A 17,335-nucleotide genomic window follows, 5' to 3' on the forward strand; every position below is an offset into this window, starting at 1 on the left:
CAGATTCAGTGCAGTTCATATTGGAATCCCAGGTGACTTCTTTGTAGGAATTGACAAACTGATTCTAAAATTCACATGGAATAGCAGTGTATCACGGTGAGTCAAAACAATCTTGAAAAAGAATAAAATAGGACTCATACTTCCTGATTTTAAAACTTACTACAAAAAAGATACGATTGTGTGGAATTGGCACAAGGATACACATATGGATCAAGGGAATATAATCGAAAGTTGAGAAATAAAACTATAAATATGTGATTGACTAATTTTCAACAAGAGTGTCAAGACTGTACAATAGAGAAAGAATAGTTTTTTCAGTAGTGCTGGAACAACTGGTAGCCACATGCAAAATAATGAAGTTGGACCTTTACCTCGAACCACATAGAAAAATTAACCCAAAATGGATGACAAACCTAGATGTAAGAGATAAAACTCTTGAACTCTTAGAAGGAAACTGAGGGTTAAGAATCCCTAAGTATGGCACTAAAAGCATTGAGCAACAGAAAAAGAAATTGATTAATTTGGATTCCATCAAAATTAAAAACTTTTGGTGCTTCAAAATTCATGAGAGGGTTTTAACAGTAGATTTGATCATTAAGAAAGTGAAAAGACAACTATAAAATGGAAGAAAATATTAACAAATCATGTATCTGACAGGGACTTCTGTCTAAAGAACTCTTTAATAGCTCAATGGTAAAAAGACAACACAATTTTAAAATGGGCAAAAAATCTGAATAGACATTTTTTATGGAGGATATGTAGTTGGTAAATAAATATGTTAAAAGACATCTATCCCACTAGAATGACTAGAATCAAAAGGTTGTGATACTTTGCTCTACACCTGAAACTAATACAATATTGTAAATCAGCTGTATTTCAGTTTAAAAAAAAGTTGTGATAGCAGGTGTTGGTGAGGATATGGAAAAATTGGCAACACTGTATACTGCTGATAGGAATGTAACATGGTGCAGCCACTTTGGAAAAATAGTCTGGCAGCTCCTGAAATGATTAAACAGAGTGTATAGGCATATACCCAAGAGAAATGAAAACATAAGTCTGCGTAAAAACTTGTCGACAAGTGTTTATGGAAGCACTAGTCATAATAGCCCAAAAGTGGAAAGAACCCAAATATCCATCATTTGATGAGTGGATAAATATAATGGAGTATCTCCATACAATGGGATGATATAATTCAGCCAAAAAAAGGAGTAAAGTACTAATATATGCTGCAACATGGATGAACTTTGAAAATACTGTGCTTAGTTGAAGAAGCCAGGCACAGAAGATCACACGTATTCTAGTCACATGAAATATCCCGAATAGGAGCGATAGCTTTTTTGAGGTGGTGAAAATGTTTAAAAATTTACAGTGGTGTTGATTTGCACATAATTGTGAATATACTAAAAGACACTGAATTGTACACTTTAATAAAGCTGTTAAAGTAACCATTTGACATTCCTGTGGGGTGGGTCTGAGCATGTATATGTTTAAAAGATTGAGCTATTGAAGTAACAGCGCTCTTTATATTCAGCTGAGCTCATCTGTTCCCTCCCTCCCTCTTATTTTTGTAGAAGTCATGACTACCCCAGGAAGAGAGAACTTTCGCCTGAAAAGTTACAAAAATAAGTCCCTGAATCCTGATGAGATGCGCAGAAGGAGAGAGGAAGAAGGACTGCAGTTACGTAAGCAGAAAAGAGAAGAGCAGGTAAGTCCTTTACCCTTAATTAATTTCTCTTAAAACACTTAATGTTTCTTTTTAATCCTGACAGCACTGTCCTGTATTTTAATTTTAACAATGTTTAATATATATGTTTGTGTGGTGTATATCCCCCTCCCAACTATAAAATCAACATGTTTTAGGGGTAGGGGAGTGGAGGTAATGAAAAACAGAATACAAGAATGAAGAAATCTCTCAGGTTCTCATGTTCCCAACTACTATTTAATATTTTGGGGCTTCCCTGGTGGCGCAGTGGTTGAGAGTCCGCCTGCCTATGCAGGGGACACGGGTTCGTGCCCCGGTCTGGGAAGATCCCACATGCCGTGGAGCGGCTGGGCCCGTGAGCCATAGCCACTGAGCCTGCGCATCCGGAACCTGTGCTCCGCAACAGGAGAGGCCACAACAGTGAGAGGCCCGTGTACCGCAAAAAAATTAAAAAAAAATAATATTTTGGCCTATTTGTTTTATTTTTCTAGAGCTCCAACTTCTTTAAGATTTTATGTGTTTATTAATGAATTCTCAAGTGACCAACAGAACATTGCTTTTCATTCTGAGTTTTAATCTGAAAGTTTATAAACATGTACAAAAATAAAGAATGGATAATGAACCTCATAAACCCACCCTTTGGGTTCAGTAATTATCAACAGTTTGCTGTACTTGCTTTGTGTCTTTCTATCTTTATGTTTCTTTATTAGGTAGTATTTTGAACAAAATTTCAAGGAATAAGTCTTTTCACCCCTGAATTCTGTATTATTCATAAGGACATTTAGGACAAGGATTTTTGATCATTTTTAACCTGAGAATGTCTACAGGGGAATCTGAGACTCAACTTCTCTTTACCTTTCTCTTAAAACGCTTAGGACAAATGGTCCATCCCTTTTGGCAAGAAAATTTAAAGGCAGAACACTTAGGTGACTTTTTTTGCTAAGGCTTGAGCTTGGAAGGACCATTTGACCCCCACACTATGAAAGCTCCATAAAAGGCAAGTGAATGAGTCAGAATCCTTCATACCTGAGAAATAAGGCAATTTGTTATAAATAGTTTACAGTTATAAACGTGAGTTATTCAACATACACTGTTCTTTTGGGTAACACTGCACTAGATAATCCAATTATTTGAAGTTCAGGAGTGCATTACAACCTCAGTGTTTTATTTGTTTGGGCTGTAGATGTTTGAATCACTTTATCATTATTACTATTGGCAGGAGGGCAATGAGTTTGTAATATTGTAATAGAGTTTATATTAAATGCAGCAAATCAAGTTATGAGTTCTTAACATTCTGCTTTACTGTCTTTGAAAGCAATCACTTATTCATAAAAGGATGAGTTTCTCTTGGTTTCTTGTTGCATCTTTATTCATCTCTGTGTCTTATTCGAAGTGGAACCTTTTCTTTGCATGAGCTTTTATTTAGCTTCTATTTTGGGGGTAAATTTCAGGTATTACAACAGCATTATTTTATATTTACATGTAAATGTGAATACATGTATGTACGCACACAAGCACAAGTATAGGTCTGAATATAACCACTAGCTTATACATTATATTTGGCATAAAGGCATTTGAAGATGTAGTAATGACAGTCTGCCATTAACAGTGTTTATTTTATACTGTTTCTTCTTGGTGACAGGGAATTCATGTTATTAGACTTCATTGTAAAATTTATATAAACAAAAAGTAAGTTTTTCATATTCAGTTGCCTGAAGGCAGATGCTCTGTCAGGTCGCAAGTATGGCCCCACTTACCTGACTAAAAACATTTGTAATTGAAGTACTGTCATCTTCATTGTATGAGTCTGAAACTGCTAGGGCTTTAATAGGTTTCTGTGATAAGTTTCTGGAATATTGCTCTATATAAATCTTAATTTTGTTGTTTCATATGTGCCGTGTTATGTAAGGAGAACTGTAAAGCAAATCAGGCTTCTTAATATCACAGTAGTACTTGTTTCACACCTAATTTGTAAAATAGTAAACATCAGTAATATACAGATTCATTTAGGTACTGTTTACCTTTCCACAGTTGCTTAGTCATCTATCTGGAGAAGTCACAGGCTTAGGCCAGCTGTGCAGCTAGATTCAAGGGTAGTACAGGAATTGATGCTGCCAAGTACACAAAAGATAACTGCATCTTTTAGAGCTTTCCTTTCAGCAGACTGGCACTTAATATTTGTTATTTAGGCAGCACTGTATAAATGACCTTTATTTATTTGACACCAGCAGACCAAACTAAAATTTATTTTTTGGCAGAAATTTTACTAGTTGATGTCATTCTGATTGAGCCAGTTTTATAATTTTTTATGTATAAAAAGATGAAATTTGCATTTACTATTAAAATATTTTGAATTAAGCAGACTCTTGCTAACTCAATGTGTGTAGGTAACATAATGATGCTAAGAAGTTTGTAAAAACCATAGTGATAAAGAATGGAGGCTTGATTGATGTTTTTAGTTACAAGAAATATTTTGTGAAGTAAGCAAGTTGATAAAACTTGTGGACAGCCAACTTTTCCCACTGAATAACTTGTTTACAATTTCAGTCAACATGTAGTCTGTACATGGTATACAAATCATGATTATTTTGGCCATTTTTGTCTTTTTTAAAACCTATTTTTTTGAGACAACAGGGATGGACTTTGAAGGCACTATGTGGAGTGAGATAAGCCAGACAGGGAAAGACACATGCTTATATGTGGAATCTAAAAACAAAAAACAATAATACCCAAACTCATAGAAAAAGAGATCAGACTTGTTATCAGAGGTGGATGATTGGGGAAGGGAGAATTGGAGGAAGGTGGTCCAAAGGTACAAACTTCCAGTTATAAGATAAATAAGTATGAGGGAGGTAATGTACAACATGACTGTAGCTAACACTGGTGTATGATATATAGGAAAGATGAATAATTTTTTTTCTTTCTTTCTATTGTATCTATATGAGAAGATGAATGTTAGCTGAACCTGTTGTGGTAGTCACTTCATAATATACGTAAATCACACCATCATGCTGTATACCTTGAACTTATATAGTGATGTATGTCAATTATTTCTTAATAAAACTGGTCAAAGAAGCAGATGAAAACAAACCAACCTATTTTTCTCTGAATAATACGTGTACATAGTTGAAAAAATTAAATAGTCCTAAAATACTTGAAACCAAACCAGCAGTGTTCTTGGTCTCATTCCCAAGTAAACCACTTTCAACCTCTCAGCTATTCAACGTGGTTTATACTGCTACATTTCTGAGTAATATGTGTATGTTACTATATGTCTTTATCAATTTAAAGTATTATCTATTGATGTTCTGTTATAGTAGGTGAGGATTTAAGCTCTTAAACCACTCTTTCCCTTACCTGTGTATCTTCCTAGTGTAGAGTTATATTACAATATGTAAGAATTCACTGCTGAGCTGAATAGTATACTGTGGTTACATTTCCTTTCTTTTTTTTTTTTTTTTTTGGTGGTACGCGGGCTTCTCACTGTTGTGGTCTCTCCCATTGCGGAGCACAGGCTCCAGACGTGCAGGCTCAGCGGCCATGGCTCACGGGCCCAGCCACTCTGTGGCATGTGGGATCTTCCCGGACTGGGGCACGAACCCGTGTCCCCTGCATTGGCAGGCGGACTCAACCACTGCGCCACCAGGGAAGCCCTACGTTTCCTTTCTTAATACTTTGTTTTTTCCTGGGGTTAATTGTCTCATTTTTTAACTGCTTGGCTTTCTTCTAATTCCTGGCTGTCTTCTCTTTCCTACAGTTCTTTTAAATTATTTTTGTCTGATTTTCTACTTGGTTAAACTTCTCAGATAATTTCAGTTCTATTTCTTTACTCTAGAGGCCTTCATCTTATATTTGTTGTCCTCTTGCTCCAGTCGGTATTGTTTATCCTGTGGGCTTGTTGCATAGCTGTAGTCTTAGGTAATTTCTTAACTTCTTTTCTTGTCATCCTTGTGATGTAAATAGTATTGTGTTTTTGATTTTAAATTCCATCATACCATATTAAGGACCCTGCCTGTGAATATAAATTTTGCATTACCAGTAGATATAATTTTAGTGATTAGGTTTGATTTTTGAGTCATGTAATGTTTTAAGTAATTGTAAAACAAAACTAAATCAACATGAGGGAGGCTATCCTTAAAAATAAAAGTAATTAAAGGACGCTTACTGTGTATCATGCTTGTTGTGGTTAAACTACATAGAAAGGAGTTATTTAATAAACTTTAAAATATGGCAATATGATTAATTATCTATATTGGGATATATCGTAAGGACAAAAAAGTATAAACAAATCTTTAACTGCTTTTTGTAATCATATAGGATTGATATTTATTCTGAAACTATATATTCTTATATATAAACAGAGCAAATAAGTATTTATGTATTTAATACTAGGAACCTGGATTTTTTTAGCTTAAAATATGGAAATGTAAAATCAAAGAAGTTATATAAATTTGAATTGGTAATATCACTAGGGATTCATTATATGTAGTCCTAGCCACATCAGTCAGACAAGAAAAAGAAATAAAAGGTATCCAGATTGGACGGGAAGAGGTAAAACTGTCATTATATGCAGATGATATATGATATACTCTATATAGAAAACCCTAAAAACTCCACACAAAAACTTTTAGAATAAATGAATTCAGCAAGGTAGCAGAATACAGGATTAATATACAGAAATCTGTTGGCATTTCATTGCACTAACAACGCAATATCAGAAAGAGAGAGTAAAAAAACAATCTCTTTTAAAATAGTGTCCAAAAAAAAAAAAAAAACCTAGGAATAAACCTGACCAAGGAGGTGAAAGACGTATACCTTGAGAACTATAAAACATTGATGAAGGAAATTGAAGACGATTCAATGAAATGGAAAGATATCCCATGCTCTTGGATTGGAAGAATTAGTATAGTTAAAATGGCCATACTACCCAAAGCAATCTACAGATTTAATGAGATCCATATCAAATTACCCATGACATTTTTCACAGAACTAGAAATCTTAAAATTTATATGGAACCATAAAAGACCCAGAATTGCCAAAGCAATCCTGAGGAAAAAACACAAAGCTGGAGGCATAACCCTCCCAGACTTTACACAGTACTACAAAGCTAATCAAAGCAGTGTGGTGTTGGCACAAAAATGGGCATGGATAAATAGAGAGTAGAGAGCCCAGAAGTAAACCAACACACCTACGGTAAATTAATCTTTGACAAAGGAGGCAAGAATATACAATGGAGAAAAGAAATTCTGTTCAACAAGTGGTGTTGGGAAAGCTGGACAGCCTCATGTATTGATAAATCAGTGAAGTTAGAACAGTCCCTCACACCATATACAAAAGTAAACTCACAATGGCTTAAAGACTTACATATAAGACATGATACCATAAAACTCCTAGAAGAGAACATAGACAAAACATTCTCTGATATAAATCATACCAATGTTTTCTTAGGTCAGTCTCCCAAAGCAAAAGAAAGAAAAGCAGAAATAAATGGGACCTAATCAAACTTAGAAGCTTTTGCATGGCAAAGGAAACCATAAACAACAAAAAAAGACAGCCTACATAATGGGAGAAAATATTTGCAAACGATGTGACCAACAAGGGCTTAATTTCCAAAATATATAAACAGCTCATACAGCTCAACATCAAAAAAACCCCAAAAAAACCCCAATCAAAAAATGGGCAGAAGACTTAAATAGACATTTCTCTGAAGAAGACATACAGATGGTCACATACGCATGCACACACACACACGCGCGTGCGTGCGCGCACAATGGAATATTACTCAGCCATAAAAAGAATGAAATATTGCCATTTGCGGGAACATGGATGGACCTGTAGAAAATCATAGTTAAGTGGAGTAAATCAGACAGAAAAAAAAGACAAATATATGATATCACTTATGTGAAATCTAAAATATAATCCAAATGAATCTATATACAAAAGAGAAATAGACTCAGACATAGAAAACAAACTTACGGTCACCAAAGGGGAAAGGGAGGTAGGGGAGGGATAAATTAGAAGTATCGGTTTCACAAACTACTATACATAAAATAGATAAGCAACAAGAATTTACTGTATAACACAAGGAACAACATTCGGTATCTTGTAATAACCTATAATGGAAAATGATCTATCTTTAAATCACTTCGCTATACACCTGAAAATAATACAATATTGTGAATCAGCTATACCTCAATTAAAAGCAAAACAAAACAGGAAAACAGACGTCAAGCATTCAATGACAGTAATCTCTAGAGATGGGAAACAAATGAGGTGAGCTCTACAACTTGCCTCAGCTTGCTGCCTGAGAGTTTCCAAGTTTCAACACAGGGAAGGGGAACTAAGGCAGAGCCCATAGATTGCCTGAGTTGAGACAGAGCTGAGTCCTGGGACACCAAAACAAATGGAGTTCATAGGATGGAATACCAGAAAGGACAGACCTTTATACATAGAGAACTGGAGATCTTCAAAGGATTTCCTTGAATATTCAGCATGTACTGATCACATATGTTTGAGGAAACTACCCAAGGCTGGAGAAATACCCAAATGGATTAGAGGGAACAGTGCCTGGCACTTGTATAGGGCTAAGAATAGTGCCTGTTCCCCTAACCAGACTGGAATAATACTTGGGGCATTAGGTATTCAAGAGAGTCTTGCCTCAGTAGTGGAGATTAATTAGCCATAGACTTAGTACTGCTTCAGACCTACCTAGCAAATCATAAAAGCAAGATCCAAGAAGATCACACTGTTTCCATATTACTTAGCTACATATCAGAACAACGCCCAAGAAAATTTATAGGAATACAAAAATATCCAGTACCCAACTAAGTCAAATTGACAATGTCTGGCATCCAAACAAAGATTACCAGGTGTACAAAGAAGTAGGAGAACATGATCATTAATCAGGAGAACAGTCAAGTAACTGTTCTATGTTCAAAACATTAAGTAGAGGCATAGAAGATAGAAAAATGACTCAAATTGAACTTCTAGAGAAAAACTACAATGTCAGAACAAAAATACACAGATAGGATCAGTGGTAAATTGGAAATTGCAGAAGAGAAGATTAATGAACTTCAAGGGATAAGACTAGAAACTATCCAAAATGAAAAAGAGAGGTAGAAGAATACACGCGTGTGCACGCATGCACATGCGCGCGTACACACGGAAGAGCAGACATCAGTGAGTGATGGGACAACTTATAAGAAACCTAATACATGGTTTGGGTCCCTGAAGGAGAGGAGAGAGGGTGGAAGAGAAAAAAATGTTTGAAGAAATAATGGCTAAAAACTTTTCATAATTATTGAAAACTATAAACCCACTGATCCAAGAAACTCAGTGAATTCCAGCCACGAAAGACATGAAGAAAACTACACTATGGCATGGTATAGCCAAACTATTTATAACCAGTCATAAAGAGAAAGTCTTAAGAACATCCAGAGAAAACAGTCGTGTTATATAAAGAAGAACAAAGATAAAGTTGACATCAGATTTCTCATTAATAGTGTATAATGCAAGCCAGAAGACAGCAGAAAAACATCTTTAAATTACTCAAAGAAAGAAACTGTCAACTTTAAATTCTGTAGCTGGCAAAAATATTTTTCAAAAACTATGGTGAAACAAAGCTGTGTTCAGGCATACAAAAACTGAAAAAATTCATCACCACCAGATCTGTACTACAAGCAATGTTGGAGGGTGTCCTTTAGACCAGGGGTCCCCAACCCCTGGGCTGCAGACTGATACCGGTCCGTGGCCTGTTACGAACCAGGCCACACAGGAGGTGAGTGGTGGGCGAGTGAGCGAGTGAGCGAGCGAGCGAAGCTTCATCTGCCACTCCCTACCGCTCCCCGTTGCTTGCATTACCACCTGAACCATTGTCCCCCCGCCCCAGTCCGTGGAAAAATTGTCTTCGGTCCCTGGTGCCAAAAAGGTTGGGGACCGCTGCTTTAGACAGAAGTTAAATAATGCCCTGAATTACTTTGAAGTAAATCCCAGACATCAAATTATTTCATTTATAAATACTTCAGTATGTATCTCTGAAAGATAAAGGCTTACCAGAGTAGTACAGGCATACCTTGTTTTATTGCACTTTGCTTTATCATGCTTCACAGATATTGTGTGTGTGTATGTGTTTAATAAATTGAAAGTTTGTGGCAGCCCTGCATCAAGTGTGTTGGCATCATTTTTCTAATAGCAGTCGCTCAGTTCGTACCTCTATGTCACGTTTTGGTAGTTCTCACGTTTCAAAGTTTTTCATTATAATTGTATTTGTTATGGTGATCTGTAATCAGTGATGTTACTTTTTTTTGATATTGGAAAAAGATTATGACTCGCTGAAGGCTCAAGTGATGGTTAACATTTTTTTGCAATAAAGTTTTGTTTTGTTTTGTTTTATTTCGGCTGCACTGCGCAGCACGCAGGATCTTTTAGTTCCCCTGACCAGGGACCGAACCCGTGCCCCGTGCATTGGAAGCACAGAGTCTTAACCACTGGACCGCCAGGGAAGCCCCGGCAATAAAGTATTTTTACATTAAGATATACATTGTATTTTTTAGGCATAATGTTTTTGGGCACTTCCTATAATATACTGCAGTATAGTGTAAACATAACTTTTACATGCACTGGGAAACCAAAAAATTCGTGTGACTCACTTCATTGTGGTGGTCTGGAACTCAACCTGCCACATCTCCAAGTCATGCCTGTGTTATCATACCTTAAAAAGTTAACAGTTCCTTAATATCAAGCCTCTAGTCAACACCCATCAGTTTTTCACCTCAAGCTTAGTAACCTTTGATGGTCATTGCCTAGATCCATTACTTTACCAGGAGTTGCAGTGATCATTTTATCATTCCTTCTGCTTTTATTAACTAGCAGGTCACTCTAAAGAGGAGCTTTTCCTCAACAAGTTTTTTGTTTTCCTGAATTACTAATCATATAGGAAAGAGAAATACTTGATTCTCTCCCTTTGTTTTCAAAATAATGAGTTGGTTCCTTAGCATCCGCCAAGGGGAGCAGTAAAGGGTGAGTGTGTATTAAGACATTATCAGGGGACTTCCCTGGTGGTCCAGTGATTAAGACGCCATGCTTCCACTGTAGGGGACATGGGTTCAATCCCTGGTCAGGGAACTAAGATCCCGCGTGACATGCCCTTGGCGCACCTAAAAATAAATAAATAATTAAAAAAATTATTAGAAACTCATAGTGTTTAACATAATAGAAGTATTTAAATTTATTTCAGCTATTACTCTTTTCTAACTAAAAAAAAAATCTTTGTGGTATACAATATGTCATACGTTATTGACAGTGTCAATATGGCATTGATATATGTCAATGTAGTTGACATACAATAAAGTGCACAATTTGATGAGTTTGAACATGTGTGTATATATATATCTGTGAAACTATCACCATAATTAAGATAGTGAATATGTTTATCTCCCCAGACTTTTCTGGTACACCTTTATGGTACCTTTTCTCTACCCCTCTCATCCTATCTCCAAGCCACTTCTGATCTGTTTCTGTCACCACTCGTTAGTTTGCATAAATGAAATTATACAGTGTGCATTCTTGTTTGTCTGGCTTCTTCTTTTTTAATCTTTATTTTGAATGTTTTATAGAATTTATTTATTTATTTATTTTTGGCAGCATTAGGTCTTTGTTGCTGCACGCAGGCTTTCTCTAGTTGCGGCGAGCGGGGACTGCTCTTCATTGCCATGTGTGGGCTTCTTACTGCAGTGGCTTCTCTTGTTGAGGAGCACAGGCTCTAGGCGCACAGACTTCAGTAGTTGTGGCATGCAGGCTCAGTAGTTGTGGCTCATGGGCTCTAGAGCGCAGGCTCAGTAGTTGTGGCGCATGGGCTTAGTTGCTCTACGGCATGTGGGATCTTCCCGGACCAGGGCTCGAACCCGTGTCCCCTGCGTTGACGGGTGGATTCTTAACCACTGTGCCACCAGGGAAGTCCAATTTCACTACCTTTTAACGATTTCTGGTGTTTGTCATTTCTTTTCTTTTTTTCTTTCTTTTAAACTTTATTTTTTAGGCTGTGCCTTGCGGCTTTTGGGATCTTAGTTCCCCGACCAGGGATTGAACCCATGCCCTCAGCAGTGAAAACACAGAGTCCCAACCGCTGGATTGCCAGGGAATTCCTGGGTGTTTGTCATTCTTTTTTTAGATCTGTATTTCATCTGGTATCATTTTCCTTATGTCTGAAGAACATCCTTTAACATTTCCTCACAGAGCTGGTCTGTTGGTGATGAATTCTTTTGCATTGCTGAAAAAAGTATTTTACTTCCATTTTTAACAGTTTCTCTCCCCCCCTTTTTTTTTTGCGGTACGCAGGCCTCTCACTGTTGTGGCCTCTCCCGTTGCGTAGCACAGGCTCCGGATGCACAGGCTCAGCGGCCATGGCTCACGGGCCCGGCCACTCTGTGGCATGTGGGATCTTCCCGGACCGGGGCACGAACCCATGTCCCCTGCATCGGCAGGCGGACTCTCAACCACTGCGCCACCAGGGAAGCCCCTCCCCTTTTTTTTTGGATTTCTTTTTTTTTATAATAGTACTATGGTTGATTTACAGTATTATATTAGTTTCAGGTGTACAACATAGTGATTCAATATTTTTATAGATTATACTCCATTTAAAGTTATTATAAAATGATGGCTATGTTTCCCTGTACTGTACAATATATCCTTGTTGCTTATTTATTTTATACATACTATTGATAGTTTGTGTCTCTTAATCCCATACCCCTATCTCATCCCTCTCCCCTTCCATCTGCCTATTGATAAACACTAGTTTGTTCTCTATATCTGTGAGTCTGTTTCTCCTTTGTTATCTACAATTGTTTGTTTTATGTTTTAGATTTCACATGTAAGTGATAACACAGAGTATCTGTTGTTGTCTTTTTCTGTCTGACTTATTTCACTGAGCATAGTACTCTCTAGGTCCATCCATGTTGTTGCAAATGGCAGAATTTCATTCTTTTTTCGTTTTTTGAGGAACTTCTATAGTGGCTATCCCAGCGGTCACTTGTGATACTTTAACTGTGTTTGATCCACACTCTCTGGTTTGCATTGTTTCCAGCAGCAAGTCTGCTGTCAGTCTTACCTTTGGTTTCCCTGCATGCATGTAAGATGTTTTTTTTCCTTTGGCTGCTTTATCTTTTATTTTATCTTTTTCTTCCTGATTTTAAACATTGATATAATGTCCTGTCATGTTTCCTTCATATTTCTTCCTGGAGTTCTTTGAGATTTTGGATTTGTGGTTTGTATTTTTCACAGATTTGGAAAAGTTTTGACCATTAATTTTCCAAATACATTTCCCTACCCCCATCCTTGGGGCTCCAGTGCATGTGTGTAGTAGGCCACTTGATGTCCCACAGCTGACTTATGTTTTGTACATATTTTCTCAGCCTTTTTTCCATCCCTTTTATTTTGTGACGGCCTTAAATTCACTAATCTTTTCTTCTACAATATCTAATCTGACGTTAATCACCTCCAGCATACTTTTCATTTGAAAAATTGTACTTTTTATATCTAGGTGTTTGATTTGCCTTTTTTTTTCATGTATTCCTATTTCCTTCTCATGGTTATACTTTCTTCTACTTTTGAATACATGAAATATATTTGTAACAGCTATTTTAATTCCTTGTCCAGTTCTTCCATGTTCGTTTATAGGTGATTTTGATTGATGTGATTGCTTTTTCTTTTCCTCGTGGGTGGTCTTTTCTTACTTCTTTTGCATGCTTATTAGTTATTGATTGAATGCCGAGCATTGTAAATTTTACCTCCTTTGTCAGAGTTTTTTGTATTCTTTTAATATGTGTAATTCTGAATTTATCATTGGATGTAGTTAAGTTACTTGAAACCAGTTTGCTTTTATGTTTCATTGGGCTGGACCAGAACAGTCTTTAATCTGGGACTAATTTATCTCACTACTGAGTCAATACCCTTCTGAGTATTCTCCTTAGTGCCCCATATATTGGGAGGTCTTTTCAATTAACAGCTAGGTGAAACATGAATGATTGCTTGACCTGTGTGACCTTCAGAATTGTTCTGCATGCTCCTTGAAGGCAGTTTCTTTTCCAGCTTTGGACCTTTTCATCACACACCTGCGCTTGTTAGTACTAAGCCAGTAAAGACTTAAGGGGAACCTTTCACAGATTTTTGGAGTTCTGTGTTGATCGCTTGTCTTCAGTACTCTGCCTTGTAGATTCTAGGTGTCTTGGCCTCATCAGTTCTGAATGCTGTCTCCTCACTTGAGGGGGCTTCTAGACCCTGTTTAGGTTCACCCTACCTGTGCTGCAGGCTGGAAACTCCATCCAGGCAATTGTAGGACTAACCTTGTTTCTTTTCTTCTGAAGGATCACTGCTTCTGTTGTCTGTTGTCCGATGTCTGAAACCTATGATTTTAGGGATTTCGTCTGCTTTTTTTAGTCATATAGGGTGAGAGGATAAGTTATTATTACTCTGTCATGGCTTAATGAATAAGTGTACTGCCTAGGATGTAACGGAAGGCATCTTAGTGAGTTGCCATTAGCGAGAACTATTCTCCTTTGCCTGCACAAATTAATGGGTGCTTTAAAAGTAGTGTTCAAGCAGAGGTCATTTGTCATCATTGGTTGTGGACAGGTTGGGAAGGTCAGGAAGCCTTGATCCACTGTCCTTTAGGGTTATGAGGGAGGTATTAAGTCATTCTAACAACATTTTTATCCCATTTCCCCTGATGTATTGGTAAGACTATCCTATCACCTACTTCAATAGTGAAGAGGGAAATGACCAAGCATGCCTCAGCTCCTTTTTCAACCTTATGTGTTTTTTTTATATGTCATGTAGTGTCAGGCCTCTCTTAGTAAGTTTTACCTCATCAAGGGTTGGTGATAGTATGTTGTGATACTTAATTGCATTAGATTATAAGACTGGAGAATTCTGAAATAGTTCCTCATCAGGAAAGGTTGAAGGTGGCACAAATGTTAGAATTTTAAAAATGATTTTCAAAAAGCTCCATCCTTATTGCCTTTTTAAAAGTGGGGTGCCTAGTGTTTGGATGTTGAACTACCTTGTGTTAGAATTATTTTAGTAACAGACTTTTATTTTTCAGTTATTCAAGCGAAGAAATGTTGCTACAGCAGAAGAAGAAACAGAAGAAGAAGTTATGTCAGATGGAGGCTTCCATGAGGCTCAGATTAATAACATGGAGATGGCACCAGTAAGTGGGATAATGAAAGAACCTCTTTTTACTCTTTTTCTGATGAAGATATGAGGTTAGATCTTTTTTGGAGTTTAAAATAAAAAGGTTAGGGGAGTTCCCTGGTGGCCTAGTGATGAAGATTCTGGGCTTTCACTGCAGTGGCCCATGTTCAATCCCTGGCTGGGGAACTGAGAGCCTGCAAGTTGTGTGGTGCAGCCAAACAAAAAAAAAGGTTAGATGGCTACGAAAAGTACTTGGCATTTCAGTTTTAAAAGGAAACTATATCTGTAAACTCGTGGTTCATAAAATGTTTATTATATTTTGAATAACATGCAGTTAAACAGAATTAACTAATTATGAGATCAATTCAGCTATTAAAACTTAAAAGGATAATTATAAAATTATTCCTTAAAAGTTGATAATAAGCAATACTTTAAAGGAAATCCCAATTTGTTACTCATTCCAAGTACAAAATTGGACATATTCATATGATTTTAAAAACTGATTCCACATCACAAGAATTTTCTATTGTAACCCATTTTGTAACTTTCTTGAGGTTGCATAAACAGATAAAAATTACGCTTTATTTATATGGATCACCCTGTCTAGATTTCCAGTTTATTTTGATCAATTATATATGTTTTAATAGATCATATATATACATGGTTTTCAAAAAAAGAAAAATCTTTTTCTGCTGCCTTAGTCACCCAGTTTCTTTCCCCACTGGCAACCACTGTTAGTAGATTCTTATTATTCCTTTTGAGAAAAACCCCTCTCTTTTTTTTGGCAAATAGTAGCATATTCACAGTATTTTATAGATTTTTTTCTCTTTTTTTACTTCATAGATATCCAGTTTTTATGGACGAGCTTTCTTTTGGAATTAGAGCAGTTTAAATTGCTTTGGAATCTATGTAGACGTTATTGCCAACACTATTATTTTGTGAACTCTTCTAGGCTCTTCAGGAAGTTGAAGAGTTCTCTCTCTCTCTCTTTTTTTTTTAAAGTGGACGTTAAATGATTATGAAGTATTTTGTGGACTGTATTACTCAGGGTTCTACAGAGGAAACAGAACCAATTTGGGGGTGGGGGGAGAGGAAGAGAGAGATAGATTGATCCACCAGTTGTTTGATTTTAAGGAATTGGCTCATGCAATTGTTGGAGCTGTTAAGTCTGAAATATGTAGGGTAAGCCAGGAGGTTGGAAATTCAGGTAAGAGTTGATATTATAGGTTTTTTGGTTTTTTTTTTGCCACGCTGGGTCTTTGTTGTGGCATGCAGGTTCTTCTTCGCTGTAGTGTGCGGGCTTCTCTCGTTGTGGCATGCAGGCTTAGTTGCCCCGCAGCATTTGGGATCTTAGTTCCCCGACCAGGGATTGAATCTGCATTCCCTGCATTGGAAGGTGGATTCTTAACCATTGGACCACCAGGGAAGTCCCGATATTGTAGTTTTGAGGTTGATTTCCTTCTTCAAGAAACTTCAGTCTTTGCTCTTCAACTGATTGAATGAAGCCTACCCATATTTTGGAGGATAATGTGCTTTACTCGGGTGTACTGATTTAAATGTTAATCACACCTAAAAAGTACTTTCACAGTAACATCTAGATTGGTGTTTGTCCAAACAACTGGGTGCCATAACCTAACCAAGGTGACACATAAAATTAACTGTCCCAGTGTATTCCTTGTCATTGTGGCATCCATACCCAACTCCTTAAACCATACTGAGTCTCAGATAAAGACAATGACAAGGTCATACCTCCTTGTAACATGATACAGCTATCCTGCATGCAGCTGAAAATGCACTAACCTTTTCCCCAGAAGGGGAAAAGTCCTTGGGTGATATTTACTTCTCTCTTGGATATCCTGTAACTTAAATACTCTGATGTGAAGTTAACAATATTTAAATACTATGAATGTAAAGTCAATACATCTTATGTTATATGATAAGGGGATAAGAGAGAGAAGAAAACAAAGATATATGTAGAAATATAATCATAGCAAAATCATACAGGTACTTTTGCTTATTCAGGAATCAGACTTACAAGTTTCAAAGTAGTTACTTTTCTGACTTGTAAGAGCAGAATGCTTCATTCTCCCCATGGGTTATTCTTAAGTGTTAGGTATTGCTTACCAACCACCTTGCATGTACAACTCAGTGCAGCTTTCTTCACAGTTTATCTTGTTGACTGTTACCCTTCATGAAATGATAAGAACTTTATTTCATTGTGACAAATGATCCTGAGAAGAAAGTTTAACCACTAATGCTGAGGATGGCTTGTAGTGGGAAATGGGAAAGTGCTAGTAAAGCAAGAAACTAGTGGGAAACTGAAAAGTTTTAATAAGGCAAGAAAATAGAAATTTTAAATAAATTTAAGAGTCAGCTGTTGAATTTGACAGTGGCTAGAATCTGTGATTTATATAAGACTACTCTATACTCATTCAGTAAATATTT

General features: G+C 36.7%; 1 protein-coding gene across 1 annotated transcript in view; it reads left to right on the plus strand.

The window, feature by feature from the left end:
* KPNA1 (karyopherin subunit alpha 1) overlaps nt 1-17,335 on the plus strand; it is a 75,243-nt gene that overhangs the window by 24,572 nt on the left and 33,336 nt on the right. The window contains exons 2-3 of the mRNA XM_082655459.1: nt 1,572-1,705; nt 14,799-14,906. Of these exons, the coding sequence (XP_082511585.1) occupies nt 1,577-1,705; nt 14,799-14,906 (237 nt within the window). The 5' untranslated portion in view covers nt 1,572-1,576. The remainder of the gene's footprint in view (nt 1-1,571; nt 1,706-14,798; nt 14,907-17,335) is intronic.

This window comes from Grampus griseus, assembly GCF_964374135.1.
Source record: "Grampus griseus genome assembly, chromosome: 5".
NCBI classification, from domain to species: domain Eukaryota; kingdom Metazoa; phylum Chordata; class Mammalia; order Artiodactyla; family Delphinidae; genus Grampus; species Grampus griseus.